Below are 13,951 nucleotides of genomic sequence, written 5' to 3' on the forward strand. Positions count from 1 at the left end.
GCTAGTCTATTACAGTTGAGTGGTTTGGTTACCCAGGTTCAACTTCAGCAGGAGACAAGGGTTTTGTTCAGGGAAAGATATTAATTTTGTTTGTCTCTATGGTAGTGGTTGCTCTTCTAAGTTGTAGTGGGTTCAAGGCCCCTTCTCCCCTGCCCCCTCCCTCCAGGCAGCTCTAATTGTGCCCTGTGGGGGAGCAGCCAGCTCAGGAGAAGGGCCCTTCTGAAGGTCGGGGTGGGTGTACACAAGTCTGACAGCTGCCCAGGCTTTGCCCTGCAGGGGAACAGATGCACAGCAGGGGAGGAGCCCCTTTCTGCAAGCAGCAAACGCTGCTGTGGGAGCCTTTAGGAACGGCCCGCAGACGGCGGGAACGGGCAGCGCACTAAGACCCAAGGGAGACACAGTTCTCTTCCCGCCCGCCCATAGCCCCAGCCCCACCCTAGAGTGGGCAGGGAGCTCCTCGCGCACACCCAGCGGTGCCGGCTTGCCACGCCAACCTAGCTTAGGCCCCGCCCCTCAACGCTTTACGTGCCTTCAGCCACTGGCTCAGGGTGAGGCAACGCTCCGCCTTTGATGGACACCCCGCGTCATCCTATAAGCGCAGAGGGCAGGGGAAGTAAAAGGCAGCGCTGACCAATCAGGACCCGGCACGGGGCTGCCTTCGTTTCTCTCAGGGAACACGATGTCCCGTCCCTTAAAGGGGCGGCCGGGGCGGAGCGGGGCCGGGGTGGGGCGGCGCGGCAGGGGCGAGTCGGAGTACGCCCTACGGCTGATCAGCGGCGGGGTGTGTGTGTGGGGTGGGGGCCCCTTTAAATGATGAGCGAGGGCCGCGCGCGACCATGCCATGGCGGTCGCTGGTGCTGGGCCTGCTGCTGCTGAGGCTGGGGCTGCACGCGCTGCTGTGGCTGGTGTCCGCGCTGGGGCCCGGCCTCGGCTTCCACCAGAGCTTCCCCTTCAGCCTCCCGCCGCGCGGGGCCCGCTCCCTGGCCCCCGGGCCGCCCTGGCTGCAGGCCGCCGCGGGGGAGCCGCGGCCCGCGGGCCGGGCGCACTGGGGCTGCCTGCGCCGGGGGAGCGGCGGCAGCGGGGGCCCGGCCGGCGGCGATGAGTACGAGCAGCGCTACAGCGGCGCCTTCCCCCCGCAGCTGCGGGCCCAGCTCCGCGACGCCGCCCGCGGCATGTTCGCCTTCGGCTACGACAACTACATGCGGCACGCCTTCCCGCAGGACGAGCTCAACCCCCTGCGCTGCTGCGGCCGCGGCCCCGACCGCGCCGACCCGTGAGTGGCGGGGGGCGGGCGAAGCGGCCGGGCGGGTTTGAAAGTGGGGGGCTGGGCTGCGTGGGGCAGAGGGGAAGTGTGTGTGTGTGGGGGGGTTGGTGAGGAGACCGGGCAGGCTATAAGCAGGGGCTCGGGGAGGGAAGGGGGACAGGCGGGAGGCGGTTGGTGTGTGTGTGTGTGGGGGGGGGGTTGTGGGGCTGGCAGAAGGGGTGGGTTGGAGAGAGGCCAGGGGGTGTTAAGAGAGGGTGAGCAAAGCGGAGGGCTGGGCATGAGGGGGCTGCCAGGGAGGCGGCTGGGTGGGGGTTGCTGGCAGGATAGGGGTTTGATGTGGGCTTTCAAGATGATGCCTGGGAGAGCGAAAAGAGGGGACTGGGTGGATGGGTGGGAGAAGGAGCTTTGGGGAGGGGAGAAGCCAGTCTAGAGGTATGTGTAAGGTGGGGGATCTGCTTGGTGAGATCTGCCCATGGATTCCTAGTTCATTTTCCTAAGTTAAGGGTGTGGCCCCATAGGGCCCAGTTGGGTCATGCATATTTTCTGCCCCAAAGCTACAGCACCCAAGGGATTCTGATCCCTCTGTGTAGTGCCATTTGCATTGAAGAATTGCAGTCCCTTTTCAACCTGTACCCAAGCATCACTTAACTCATGGACATGCAGCGACTCCAGAGTTAATTTCCTCTACTAAGGCTCCTTGCTCGAGTTGGATCAGTTAGTAACAATAGAAGAGCATTGTCTATTCATCTGTGAATTTCTTCATATTCTAATCGCTACTCTAATATATGTGTTCCTGTTGTGGTATCTGTCTCTCCTAGTGCATACCTGTAGGTGAAGACGTGTACACTAGTACCTGCCAGCCTATGTAGTTTAACTAGAAGCCCCCAAAAAACTCCAGGAAGTGGTTAGTATTAGACCAGTCGAAGTCCAAGGCCACCCTCCCCTTTACACCTATCTGCAGGTTGTTCAGGAGGTGAGCGTTAAATATATCCTGTCTGTTTTAAAGTGTAGTTGTAATCAGATAATTGATTGTAGAAATTGAAGTGGGCAGTGCAGTGATGTGAAGTACCTAGCTCCTAAACTTTTGTAGGGAATTGTGTGACTTGCATTTGTTTTCAAGGGCATTGGGCATCTCAATCCCATTTTAATGCTTTTAAATTCTGGTATTGTACCTCTTACGATCCATGTGCTTGTCTTCCTGTAAGAAAATACCACAAATGTTACTGTAACTGCCAAATAGCAAACTAACTTTTTAAAAATTTTTTTATCTGGTCAAGATATGATATATGGTATTTCCTTTACTCAGTACCATGTGGCTTGTAATACTGGCAGTTGGAAAGATCCATGTGTTCTTCTAAAGAGAATAAATCCAGTAGGGAACTAGGGATGTTAAATTTAGATTATTTGGCTAATCAAATAGTTGATGGAGTTTGCATTGAGTATTCGATTAGTCGATAAGGGCACCTCCACCTTTGAGGTGAAAGTGCTGCAGGGAGCACTGGGCCAGTGGGGGGCTCAAGCAGTCCCCCACTGGCCCTGTGATCCCCGAGGCATTTCAAAGCAACAGTACCGAATGGATTCCAGGGTCAGCGAGTTAGTCCCTTTGAAGCACCCCCTCTTTACCTCCCAACTTGCTGCCTCTTTCTGATAGAGGCAGCAAGGATGGGGGGAAATGGGGAGCAACTACTTGACTAGTGTGTTAACCATCCAATAAGTATTTGCTCATCAGATAAAGTAGTCGACTAGTTGTTCACATCCCTAAAGGGAACTCAGTTTCATTGAATAAATGTGATCTAAATATCACACATCTGAACTCAACCCAGCTTTTATTCAACAGAAATAGCTCTTTCAAGGCAGAGGGAGGTTTCAGTCCTAGGCACTAATGCAGTACAAATGATAAATTATTATTATGCTTAGTGTCAGGTTTATGCTTTTTATTAAAATAATGTTAAAGAACAGTTATTCAATACAATAGAAAAAGACTTCTTGGATCAGAAATTGCCTGCTTCTGGTTTACATTACTTCTGGTATATCGTAAGGAGGGGACAATAGTGAGGCTTGTTTAGCTTGTTTTTAAGGCTAATGACATAGACTATAATTTCCTTCTTTTGATGTAGTTAAATTAATTTGCATATTAAGTCTGGATAAAGAATCCTCGATTGTTCTAAATCGAAATAGAATTATTATGGGATAGGTGTCTGTGATATCTGTAGATAACTGGTTTGGTTACTCTCACATGTATACTTGTAAGTGGGTCTGAAGTGAGGCAGTGTATTACCAGGAAGGATTATATAAAAAAAAGAAACTCTTCTCATCTAGATGTCTGTTTCCTTTTTGATATTGCATTTTAGTAGACTTGTGTGTTTAAACAAACATGAAGGTAAAAGCCACAGGAAGCACTTGGGTAAATGTATGTTATTTAGCAACGGTGTGTGTGTGTTTACAATTTGGAAGCAAAAAGCTTTTTTTGGCACAGTGAATCTGTACTTGATAATATACAGGGCTCGACAAATCAGTGAATCTACTTGCCTGTGGCGAGTAGATTTCAGCCGGTCTGGCGCATGTGCAGTGCGGGGCTGGTGAGTAGATTTTGCCGCAGTTTGTCAAGCCCTGATGATATGTATATAGATATTGTTAACTTATTGGTCTCTACTGCCCAGAGACATTTGTCCAACTTAAAAGAAATTGCAACAAAATTATTTATAAAGGTGGTCAACCTGTCATGTAAACTGCAGAGCAAAACATTCAATGTCCCTTCTCTACATATAACCAACCTTACACATCTGCAGGGCTCGACAGATCGCTATATCTACAGGCAGTCCCCGACTTATGTCGGATCCGCACTTACGAACGGGGCTTTCTTGCCCCGGAGCTCACAGGCAGCGAGCCGCCACCTCGACCTCCGGGGCGAGAAAAGCTGCTCCCGGTGCCCCTGGTCTGCTGGAGACCAAGCCCCAGCCGCGGCGCGGTCCCGTGCCTCTGAGGCTTTGCCAGAGCAAAGCCTTAGAGGCGCGGCACCCCGCTGCCACTGCAGCTTTGCTTCCCGTGTCCCTGGTCTGCTGGGGGGGGGGGGGGGGACGCAGCTAGTGTGCCCCCCCCCCCCCCCCCCCCCCCGCAGACCAGGCTTTTGTTGCCGGACCCTGGGGCAGAGCCGCTCTGGGCACTACTGGACCAACCCGGCAGCACCCGAGCTGCTCTGCCCCAGGCGTCCTGATTCAGCCGCTGTTGGTCAGTTTCAGCAGCCTGGGGCAGAGCAGCTGGGGTGCTGCTGGGTTGGTCCAGTAGCGCCAAGGAGCGGTGCTACTGGAGCAACCCAGCAGCACCCCAGCTGCTCTGCCTCAGGCGTCCCCAAGTCAGCCGCTGATCAGTTTCAGCAGCAGCTGACTTGGGGACGCTTGGGGTTCTTAAGTTGAATCTGTATGTAAGTCAGAACTGGCGGTCAGTTTCAGCAGCGGCTGAATCTGGACGCCAGTTCCGACTTACATACAAATTCAACTTAAGAACAAACCTACAGTCCCTATCTTGTACGTAACCCGGGGACTGCCTGTACGCGCCCGTGGCGTGTAGATTTTAGCCGGTTGCCCCATTCACTGGCACTGTGTGCATGCGCAGTGCCGGTCTGGCGCATGTGCGGTGTGGGGCTAGCAAGTAGATCTCGTGGCGGTTCATCGAGCCCTGCACATCTGCATGAAAGCTCTTTTGTGAAAGGATGGCAGAGTCACAGGCCGTCAATGGATAATCCATGAGAGCCGCTTCCAAAAATAAATTAAGAACAGAAACCTAGACCATTGCTTAGAATTGCCACTGACTTCTAGTTTTGAGAAATGAGAACAGGTTAAAAATTCTATCATCTTCAGAAGTAGTTATTTACTGTTGGCAGGCGAAAGCTAAAGCTGCCATTCTATAAAATTTAGTATAGAAGATTGAAGACTGCCTATGGTGACAGTCATATTAAGTTTATGGTGTTTGGTCCTGCCGTGAGGGCGGGGGACTGGCCTGTATGTCCTCTCAAGATTCCTTCCAGTTCCAGTATTCTATGATTCTATAAAACAGTGTTTCTCAAACTGTACTCCACGGAGCCCCAGGGCTCTGCGACACATCTCCAGGGGCTCCGCAAGATTGACAAACTGGAAACCCTTCAAAAGCATAATTGAGAATCACCTCGAACTGATGCAATTAACACACACCGCTTAGCCTCCGCATACATTTTTAAGCATATGTAAAAGAACTCCGGAGCCCAAAAAGTTTGAGAACCACTGTTATAAAATAACAGTTCCAGTAAAGAAGTAACAACTGTGCCCATCTGACTTGTATATAGTACAGGCAGTCCCCGGGTTACGTACAAGATAGGGCCTGTAGGTTTGTTCTTAAGTTGAATCTGTATGTAAGTCGGAACTGGCATCCAGATTCAGCCGCTGAATCTGGACACCAGTTCTGACTTACATACAGATTCAACTTAAGAACCCCAGGCGTCTCCAAGTCAGCTGCTGCTGAAACTGATCAGCAGCTGATTCCAGGAAGCCTGGCGCAGAGCAACTCTGCCTCGGGCTTCCTGTAGTCAGCCGCTGGTCAGTTTCAGCAGCGGCTAACTTGGGGACGCCTGGGGTAGAGCAGCTTGGGTGCTGCTGGGTTGGTCCAGAAGCGCGGCCGCTCCTCGGCGCTACTGGACCAACCCAGCAGCACCCTAGCTGCTCTGCCCCAGGCGTCCTGATTCAGCCACTGCTGAAACTGATCAGCAGCGGCTGAATCAGGACTCCTGGGGCTGAGCAGCTGGGGTGCTGCCGGGTTGGTCCAGTAGAGCCAAGGAGCGGTGCTGCGGGACCAACCGGCAGCACCCCACCTGCTCTACCACAGGCCCTGGGCTTTGCTCCACATCTCCCTGGTCTGCTGGGGGGGGCACTAGCTGCGTCCCCCCCCCAACAGACCAGGGAGACGCGGAGCAAAGCCGCGGAGGACCCGGGCCGGACCGCGGCGCTTCCAGATCAGCTGATCTGGAAGCGGCCGCGGGTCCGGCCCCGGGTCCTGCGCTGCTTTGCTCCCCGTCTCCCTGGTCTGCTGGCTCCCGCAGCAGACCAGGGGGACGGGGAGCAGCTTTTCTCGCCCCGGAGGAGGCGGGCGGCAGGACCAGGCGTCCCGCCGCTCGAGTCCTCCGGGGCGAGAAAATCCCCGTTCGTAACTGCGGATCCGACATAAGTCGGATCCACGTAACTCGGGGACTACCTGTATATAGTTTCTGGTTCTGCTAATCATGTCTTCAATACTTCGTATGCACTAAGTATCTTTTTAGAAGTTAAGAAAATAATTCATAAAGCGTGTGTAAAAAGGAAAAAAGTCAGTTTTGTCTTTTAGTTCTTATTTATTTTAATATTCTCACCTGCCCTTCTACCTGGCTATCTCAAGCAAGTTAATTTTAATCTGTATAGCAGTTGAGTGAAATGTAACAAACTAATCCAGTTGGCCATATTTATTTTGGTAGAACAAATAATTCCCTGTGAAAGGGCTGCACGTTGACTATACTTATACTATTAAAGTGACTTCTACATTTAGTTAATAGAGAAGAATGAAGTGAGACACTAGGCTTGAAAAGTAGCTTGTATGTCATGTCTTTCTGTAGCCCTTGGAGTGAGTGAGGGAGGAGGGTAAAGTTGAGTAAATACTGTTTTGTAGCCTGGAGAGGGCCTAGGCTACAGTAATGCAGCAAAGTGCCTTCTAATGTATTGGCTTGAGTCTTAATGAGGAGTAAAAACCTTTTGTCATTTGCTACAAACTGCACTTTTTTGTCAATCAAGGCAGGGCCATAGGGCACATCTCTGTCCCCATGGGAGTCAAAAGCAAACTCCCTAGCAGCAAAAGACTCTTATCTTCCCAGGGTAATGTGTTATATTCCTGGATATAATTAAATACTCATGGTAGGATTCAGATAGGCAGATTCTCCTTGGACTAGTTTTAGTACTGTGATTGTAAACGGATAGTTCTGTCATGTAACACTTAATTGTATTTGTTTCAGCTCAAATCTGAATATCAATGATGTCTTGGGAAACTACTCTCTAACCTTGATTGATGCACTGGATACCCTAGCGGTGAGTTCTCAAAACACAAAAATACAAATCTTCAGATTCGTAGCAGAAGGTAAAAATCCACAAGTTGCAGTGGCTTAAATATTTTCAGACAGTGCAAGCCCAAGAGGAAATGGTTGGTGACGAGTTGGGGTTTTTTTGTGAGGGAGGAAGTTAAGTGGCAGGGGAAGGGAAGGAAAATTTAAGAGGCTAGCATGCTAATGGGAAAAGACCAAGGAGGTAAAACAGAATCTTTAAGCTCTTATCCAGGACTCAGTTGTTCAATTTTTTTTTCAAGGCAACAATTCTGTAAAGCATTCTTGAGTAGTTCAGACACCGTACATATGTTAAATGGACAAAACTCTAGAATTTTTGAAATGGAAGTTCTTTGAATCAACACAAGTAAGTAAAAATCACCCGAAGGGAAATTCAAAAGGACAGTGTAGCAGATTGATAAGAACAAACTGAATTTTACAAATTAAGTTAAATTCATTTTAGTGTGTCTGGGTAGTATTGTCAGTGATGAGTCTCTTAGCTAATTAAAACCTGATGGCAGTGTCTTAACTGGAGAGAGAGGAATTGTCTGAAAGACAAGTGAATTTAGTAGGGGGCTTGTTAGGAGTGGAACATTCAACATGCTCTTGGAATATATGGTTCTGTTCCTGGCTTGCGTTCTTTGCTATCCCAACGTCCTAATCCTTGTGGCTACAATAAGTTTGAATGTATTTTTTAAAAGTTGTCTTTCATTGGTCCTGTATCAGGCCTAGTTAATACAGTTCAAATGTATTAAGAGCCGGGTGTGGAAGAAGCCCGACTCCTTAAACTGCATAGTCACAGTGGGAGGTAGCTCCTGGACGCGGTGCCAACTGGGACTGAGCCAGGTCCAGCAGCTCCTGTCTGCAGGGGGGGTCTGAGTTCCCCACTGGGATGCTCCACAGACAGGGGCTGCTGCCGGAGCAGCTTCCTGTGACTCCCCCCTGCACTGCTGTCTCTGATAGAGGCAGCAGCACGGGCGGTGGGGAGAGGAGGGGGCAAGTGGAGATTTTGCTGGGGGGAACCAGCTTTTAAGCCAGCTCCCCCCAGCACTGGCTACTGCTCCCCCCCTCTTGCTGTCTCTGATGTAGAAGCAATAAGGCTGGGGAATGCAAGTAGTTGACTTGATTACCCTATAAGCCTAGGCCTATAGGGTAGTCAATTAATCCAGAGTTTCTCAATCAGTGGTATGAGTATCTTTAGCAGCATTGGAGTATCCTTAGCAGTATTTGAGAGAAGTCTGGGGGGGTATGTCAACATAACTGAAATTTGGAGAAAACTTAGTTTTTGTTTTAAGTTTAACTGCTTTATTATTTTTGTACTTTTTACACCCAAACATTTCATTGCCCACCCGGCTATGATGAAATTGTTTAAATAAACGTGTTGCAATGGTAGAAATTTTTTGTGTTGGAAAACTGTAGGTACTTTTTTAAAGGGATACTTTATAAAAAAAAAAGGTTGAGAAACACTGGACTAATCAACTACTCTTTTACATCCGTAACGTAGATGTGCCCTAATTTAATATCTGCTTCAGTATAACAAACATACCTATTTCTCTCTTCTTCCTTCACTTTAATATGAGACCTGATTGTGTTCTGTGTACCTTTTTGTACAGCAGGCTACACTTTTTACCTGTTAGACTTTTTTCTCTTAACCAAAATTTTATACTTACTTTTCTGAAGTGAAGAGTTTTCAAACTGTATGAAGTCTTGAGTGGCGCACCATTTGAAAACGTGTGGAATACAGAAAAAAAATGCTTTTCCTATATGATGCAACTTTAAACATGTTTTCCATAATCTCATTTTTTGCATTGCAAGAGAAGATTTTTTTTTTAACTTGGCGCTTTTGAATGCAGTAATGTAACTACCATCTGTCCCTAGCTGTCATGTGGACAGTGTCTTTAGTAAATGAATTCTGCAGTTGTGTGCTTTTTCTTTCATATACCATATTTCCTGAAAGATCACAGCGTGTGGGTTCTCCTCTCCCCTTCCCCCCCAAAGTAAAGCACGTATCACTAAAATGGGCATGCATTTCTGTGGTGAAAAGCTGCAGTTGTGTGATGGAACACAATAATGGTTTATAGAGCTTGAAGCAGGAAGTGAGGGTGAAAAATGGGGAAGACTTTAGAATGCACGTACCCAAGCTTAAATGTGGCTTTAAAAATGAATGTTGATATTTCTGATCTTGGTTTTAAGAGTCACATTATATGCTGTCTTTAATGATCACAGGGCTGATTGTATTTTTTAATTTCTGAAGGATATCATCTCCAGCGGTATGCTGCTGTTCAGAATAGGGATGTCAATGTGTTGTCCACTACACGATTAACTGATAAGCCTCGGCTTGTTGGTTAATCTTGTCGACTACATATATTCCATTCCCCCCTTGTGGTGTCTATATCAGGGCCTCAAGAAGGGGGGAGCTGGCTTAAAAGCCAGTTCCACCCAGCATGGTCTCCGTGGTGTTGCCTGCCATCCTCTGCGCTGCTGCTTCTATTACAGGCAGCATTGCAGTGAGTGGAGGGGAGGTTGCCTCATGGACGGGCTGCAGCCAGTCCTGCCTCTGTCAGCTGCCTCAGACAGATTGCTTTGCAGCAACATCTCTCGGACATAGGCATCTGTGTCCATGGGGAGCTTGGACCCCGTCCCGTGGACAGGGCTGACGTGGCTCCGTGGGAGTGGCTGGAGCACACTGAATACCGGTCCCATCCCTGGGGACTATAGAAGAGTCAAGTAACTGATAGGCTTTAGTGCAGACACTTGTCTATTCAATTAACCAATATCTAACATCCCTTGTTCAGAGCCACATGAGAACATTGATCATTCTAATGTACTAAGCCATACTGGGTCAGACTGAAGGCCCACCGAGCCCAGTATCCTGTTAGCTGACAGTGGCCAATACCAGATGCCCCAGAGGGAGGGAACACAACAGGTAATCCTCACGTGATCCCTCTCCTGTCACACTTTTCCAGACCAACAGAGGCTAAGGACACCATTTCTACCATCTTGGCTAATAGATTCATTGAGGTTAGGTCCATCAATGGCTATCTAGCTCTTCTTTTGAACACTGTTAAGGTGTTAGCCTTCACAACAACCTCTGGCAAGGAGTTCCACAGGTTGACTGCTCTGAGTGAAGAAAAACTTTCTTTTGTTTTAAACCTGCTAATGATAGTAATGATAAAAGATCCATTCTGAATATCCACTGCTGTTTCCTGTCGTTCTTTTAGGCGGTGTGTACCTATTTGAAGTCTTCCACCAAAGTACTAAACCTGCTTTACTTTATATCCTTATTCACAAGACTCAGCTTTCTTTTGTGATTCAAACTTTTTCCATTACAGGGTTCTTGCAGAGACCTCCTCAGTGCACAGCTGCAAGACAGACTCCCCTTGCAGTAGAAGCATTCATTCTGAATACGTACCTCATTCTGAGCGCTCATTCTGAATGCTACCGTCCTTACAATTCACTTGTTCTGCTCCCCTGTGCGATTTGTATACAGTAACAACTATTTTGTAGTCCATAGGTGTGAGACTGGCAGCCAGTGTGCTCCAGCTCCACTCTGTGGTGTGCCAGGCTGGAGCCTGTCTGCGACGAGAGCCAGTTTAAAAACCAGCTCCCTTCAAGGACTGACCGGCTGCCCGTCGCCCCGCCCTGCTGCCTCTGACACTGGCAGTAGCACAGGGTGGCAGCAGCCCCTGTCCAGGGTTGGGGCTGAGCTCCCAGACTCCGTGTGAGTCAGGACTGAGTCAGGCTGCCAGCCTTTCTCGTCCTAATACACTTTAAATGCAGAGCTGCTGTAGGGGTAGGTCCCAGATCCAGCATGAGCCAGGACTGAGCTGGGCTGCTGGCCAGCCTGCTAAAAAACGTTACCTGCTGAGAATGCGTGTAGCCTGTAGCATTAACCTATAGGATTTTTGCTTATTGATTAATCGACTACACTATTACATCCCTAGCCTGAACAGAACTTATGATAGTCCTTCCTTGATTTTGTAGTTTTCCTTGAATTCTGAGCTTCTAAAGGAAATCTGCTTGCTTCTGTTGCCCTCTACATGGAAAAAAATTTCTCTTAACTTCCTGCCGCTAATGTTACTAAATCAAGAAATATAACATCTGCTTACAGGTGCAGTTGGCATAGGCCTTATTAGCATTGGGTAGTTAAGTCAGTTGTTTCTTTGTTTCCCCCTTGTCTCCTGTAAGCTGTAAGGAATGCATGATGGATCTTTAAAAACAAAACAAGGCACATGGGTATCAACAAATAATGTAATTTAACATAACAGTAAAGTTAGTGACAGGAAAGAAAGGGCTAATTATTGATTATTGGATATTTTTATTTGTCTTGTGTCAGTGAGATTACTGAAAATGCTATTTTGATTGAGGCAGACGAATAAAGTGAATTAAATAGGGCACAAATGCATTGTAGCTGTTCTAGCTGCTTTTTTGTACTTCCAGCACTACAACCGCTTTTGTGAAGTACTCCTGCCCTGTGTGCTGGGATAAGTTTTGAAAAGGTGCTGTATAGGAGGAAAAAGGACAAGTTAGTGTTTATAAATAGAAACACTGACTCTGAATATAAAAGGCACAACTCTGTCCAGATCACACATTTCTGAGTTAAAATAAAACTGCATTAATTCTTTTTTTCTTCTGTGCAGTCACCTGACAGACTTCTCCATGTTCTTTAATACTTGTCTTTGATTTTTAAAGATAATGGGAAATTCTTCAGAGTTCCAGAAAGCAGTGAAGTTAGTGATTGACACAGTCTCATTTGACAAAGATTCTACAGTCCAAGTCTTTGAGGCAACAATAAGGTATGTATTCACAACAATCTGATGAAATAACCTGAGGTTTTACATAGGTGGGAAGACAAGGAAAGGCTTCTTTGCTCAATAAGAAATGTACTCGTCCCGAAAATTTCATTGCTTCTTAATTGTTCACTAGGCATCATTTAGATTCAGAGTGACTGGAAAGTGGACTTATTGAACTAGCTTTCAAGTGACACTATTGGTTTTTTTTTTGTGAAGTGTCAGTGTTAAAGCAAAAGGTATGCGTGCTGTGGTGATCACTTAAAGTAGTCTTAATAATAAGAATAGTTAAAAGAAACTCTGCATGCTGCTTGCTCAGTCATTTCAAAGTACAAGACAGTATTTTGAGAGAGGAACAGTTTTTTTGAGAGTTTATTCAGTGTACTGATATAAAATATGTTGTTGCAGTCCCTAAAAAGGAGCTCTTATCAGTATGTGTAGTCAGGCTTGCTATAACACATCAAAATAACATTCCAGTATAACTGAAGTTTTGCCATGCCATGCACTGGAATCTATGATCTGCAAATCTTGCTAAATGCAGAGGAAAAACGGTTTTCCCTACATAATTCCTTCTCCTAGACACTTGACAAACATGTGCTTTGTAGGATGTCTTAATTATGATCTGATTGAGCCTAGGGATGTTAAATATTGGTTAATTGAATAGTCGATTAACCTCATGAATTCTTATTTGTTAGTCGACTGTTCTGTAGTCCTGGGGGCAGGGCTGACAGCTAGTGTACTCCGGCCTCACTCCCGAGAAGCACCCTGCCACTCCACGCCACTGCTACTGTTTCAGAGACAGAAGCACGGGGTGCCAGGTGGGGGCTGGTCTGCGAGGGGAACCAGTTTAAAACCCAGCTCCCCTTGTGGACCTTTGTTGCCCTGTGCTGTTTTAGTCCCTGTCTAGGGGGTGGTCTGAGCTCCTGGATCTGGTGCAAGCCAGAACTCTGCTGGGCTGCTGGCCAGTCTGCTAAAAAATTTACTGGCAAGTGGCGGAGGGGAAGGGAAAGCGTGTAGTCTATAGCATTAGCCTATAAGCTTTTGTTTATTGGTTAAGCAACTACAGTATTACATCCCTAATTCAGCCTAGCTGAGACCAACAGGTTGATAATGACAACTATCATATCAAAATCCTTTTAATTCTGGTTTTGCGTATAACTTGTTTCAGCAAAAGTAGTCTCCTAAGAGTTGGGATATTTTTGTTATCATTTATAGTTCAGATATAAATTCATATTATCGTCGAGTTAATTAACATTGAGGGAAGCTAAATTCTACGCTACCCTGTTTTAAAATAGCCTTTTTAAAAACTTGTTCATGTAGTTCATACTGTGTTTTGTTATTGCAGACTCGAGGTGGAGCTGTACTAGTACAAGAGCAAAAGTTCTAGGGACATGAATGTGTAACCATGTACACAGTTAACCAATGAGCCCAGGGCATGGGTAAAACTTCATGGTTACATGTAGGCTACTTTTATGTGTGGCGAGCCAGCTTAAAAGCTGGCTATCTGTGTGTACTGACTTCTAGGAAGCTACCTGCCCCCCCTGCACTGCTCTCTTGGGGAGTGGGCCAGAGCCATATGTGGGGGGGAGCCCACTTGAAAGCCAGTTCCCTGCGCATACTGGCTCTCACATGTTCTCTCCCCTTCCTCTTCCCACCACACCCAAATGTTGCTGCCTCTGTTAATTAAGGAAACACATTTTAATATCCCTAGTCCCTACCCACTCAGATTCTGAGGGATGGAGTTAGAGGATTTTTTCCAAGAGTGCAAGCTCTGCATTCATTGTGCTTGGTCTGTGAATCTCAAAT

General features: G+C 47.4%; 1 protein-coding gene across 1 annotated transcript in view; it reads left to right on the forward strand.

Annotated features, from left to right (window-relative positions):
* Positions 1–685: 685 nt before the first annotated feature.
* Positions 686–13,951, forward strand: part of EDEM1 (ER degradation enhancing alpha-mannosidase like protein 1) — a 29,949-nt gene continuing 16,683 nt past the window's right edge. Inside the window, exons 1-3 of the mRNA XM_075938704.1 lie at positions 686–1,273; positions 7,272–7,344; positions 12,048–12,151. Coding sequence (XP_075794819.1) covers positions 837–1,273; positions 7,272–7,344; positions 12,048–12,151 — 614 coding nt within the window. The 5' untranslated portion in view covers positions 686–836. The remainder of the gene's footprint in view (positions 1,274–7,271; positions 7,345–12,047; positions 12,152–13,951) is intronic.

Source organism: Pelodiscus sinensis, chromosome 11 (genome assembly GCF_049634645.1).
Source record: "Pelodiscus sinensis isolate JC-2024 chromosome 11, ASM4963464v1, whole genome shotgun sequence".
Taxonomy (NCBI): Eukaryota; Metazoa; Chordata; order Testudines; family Trionychidae; genus Pelodiscus; species Pelodiscus sinensis.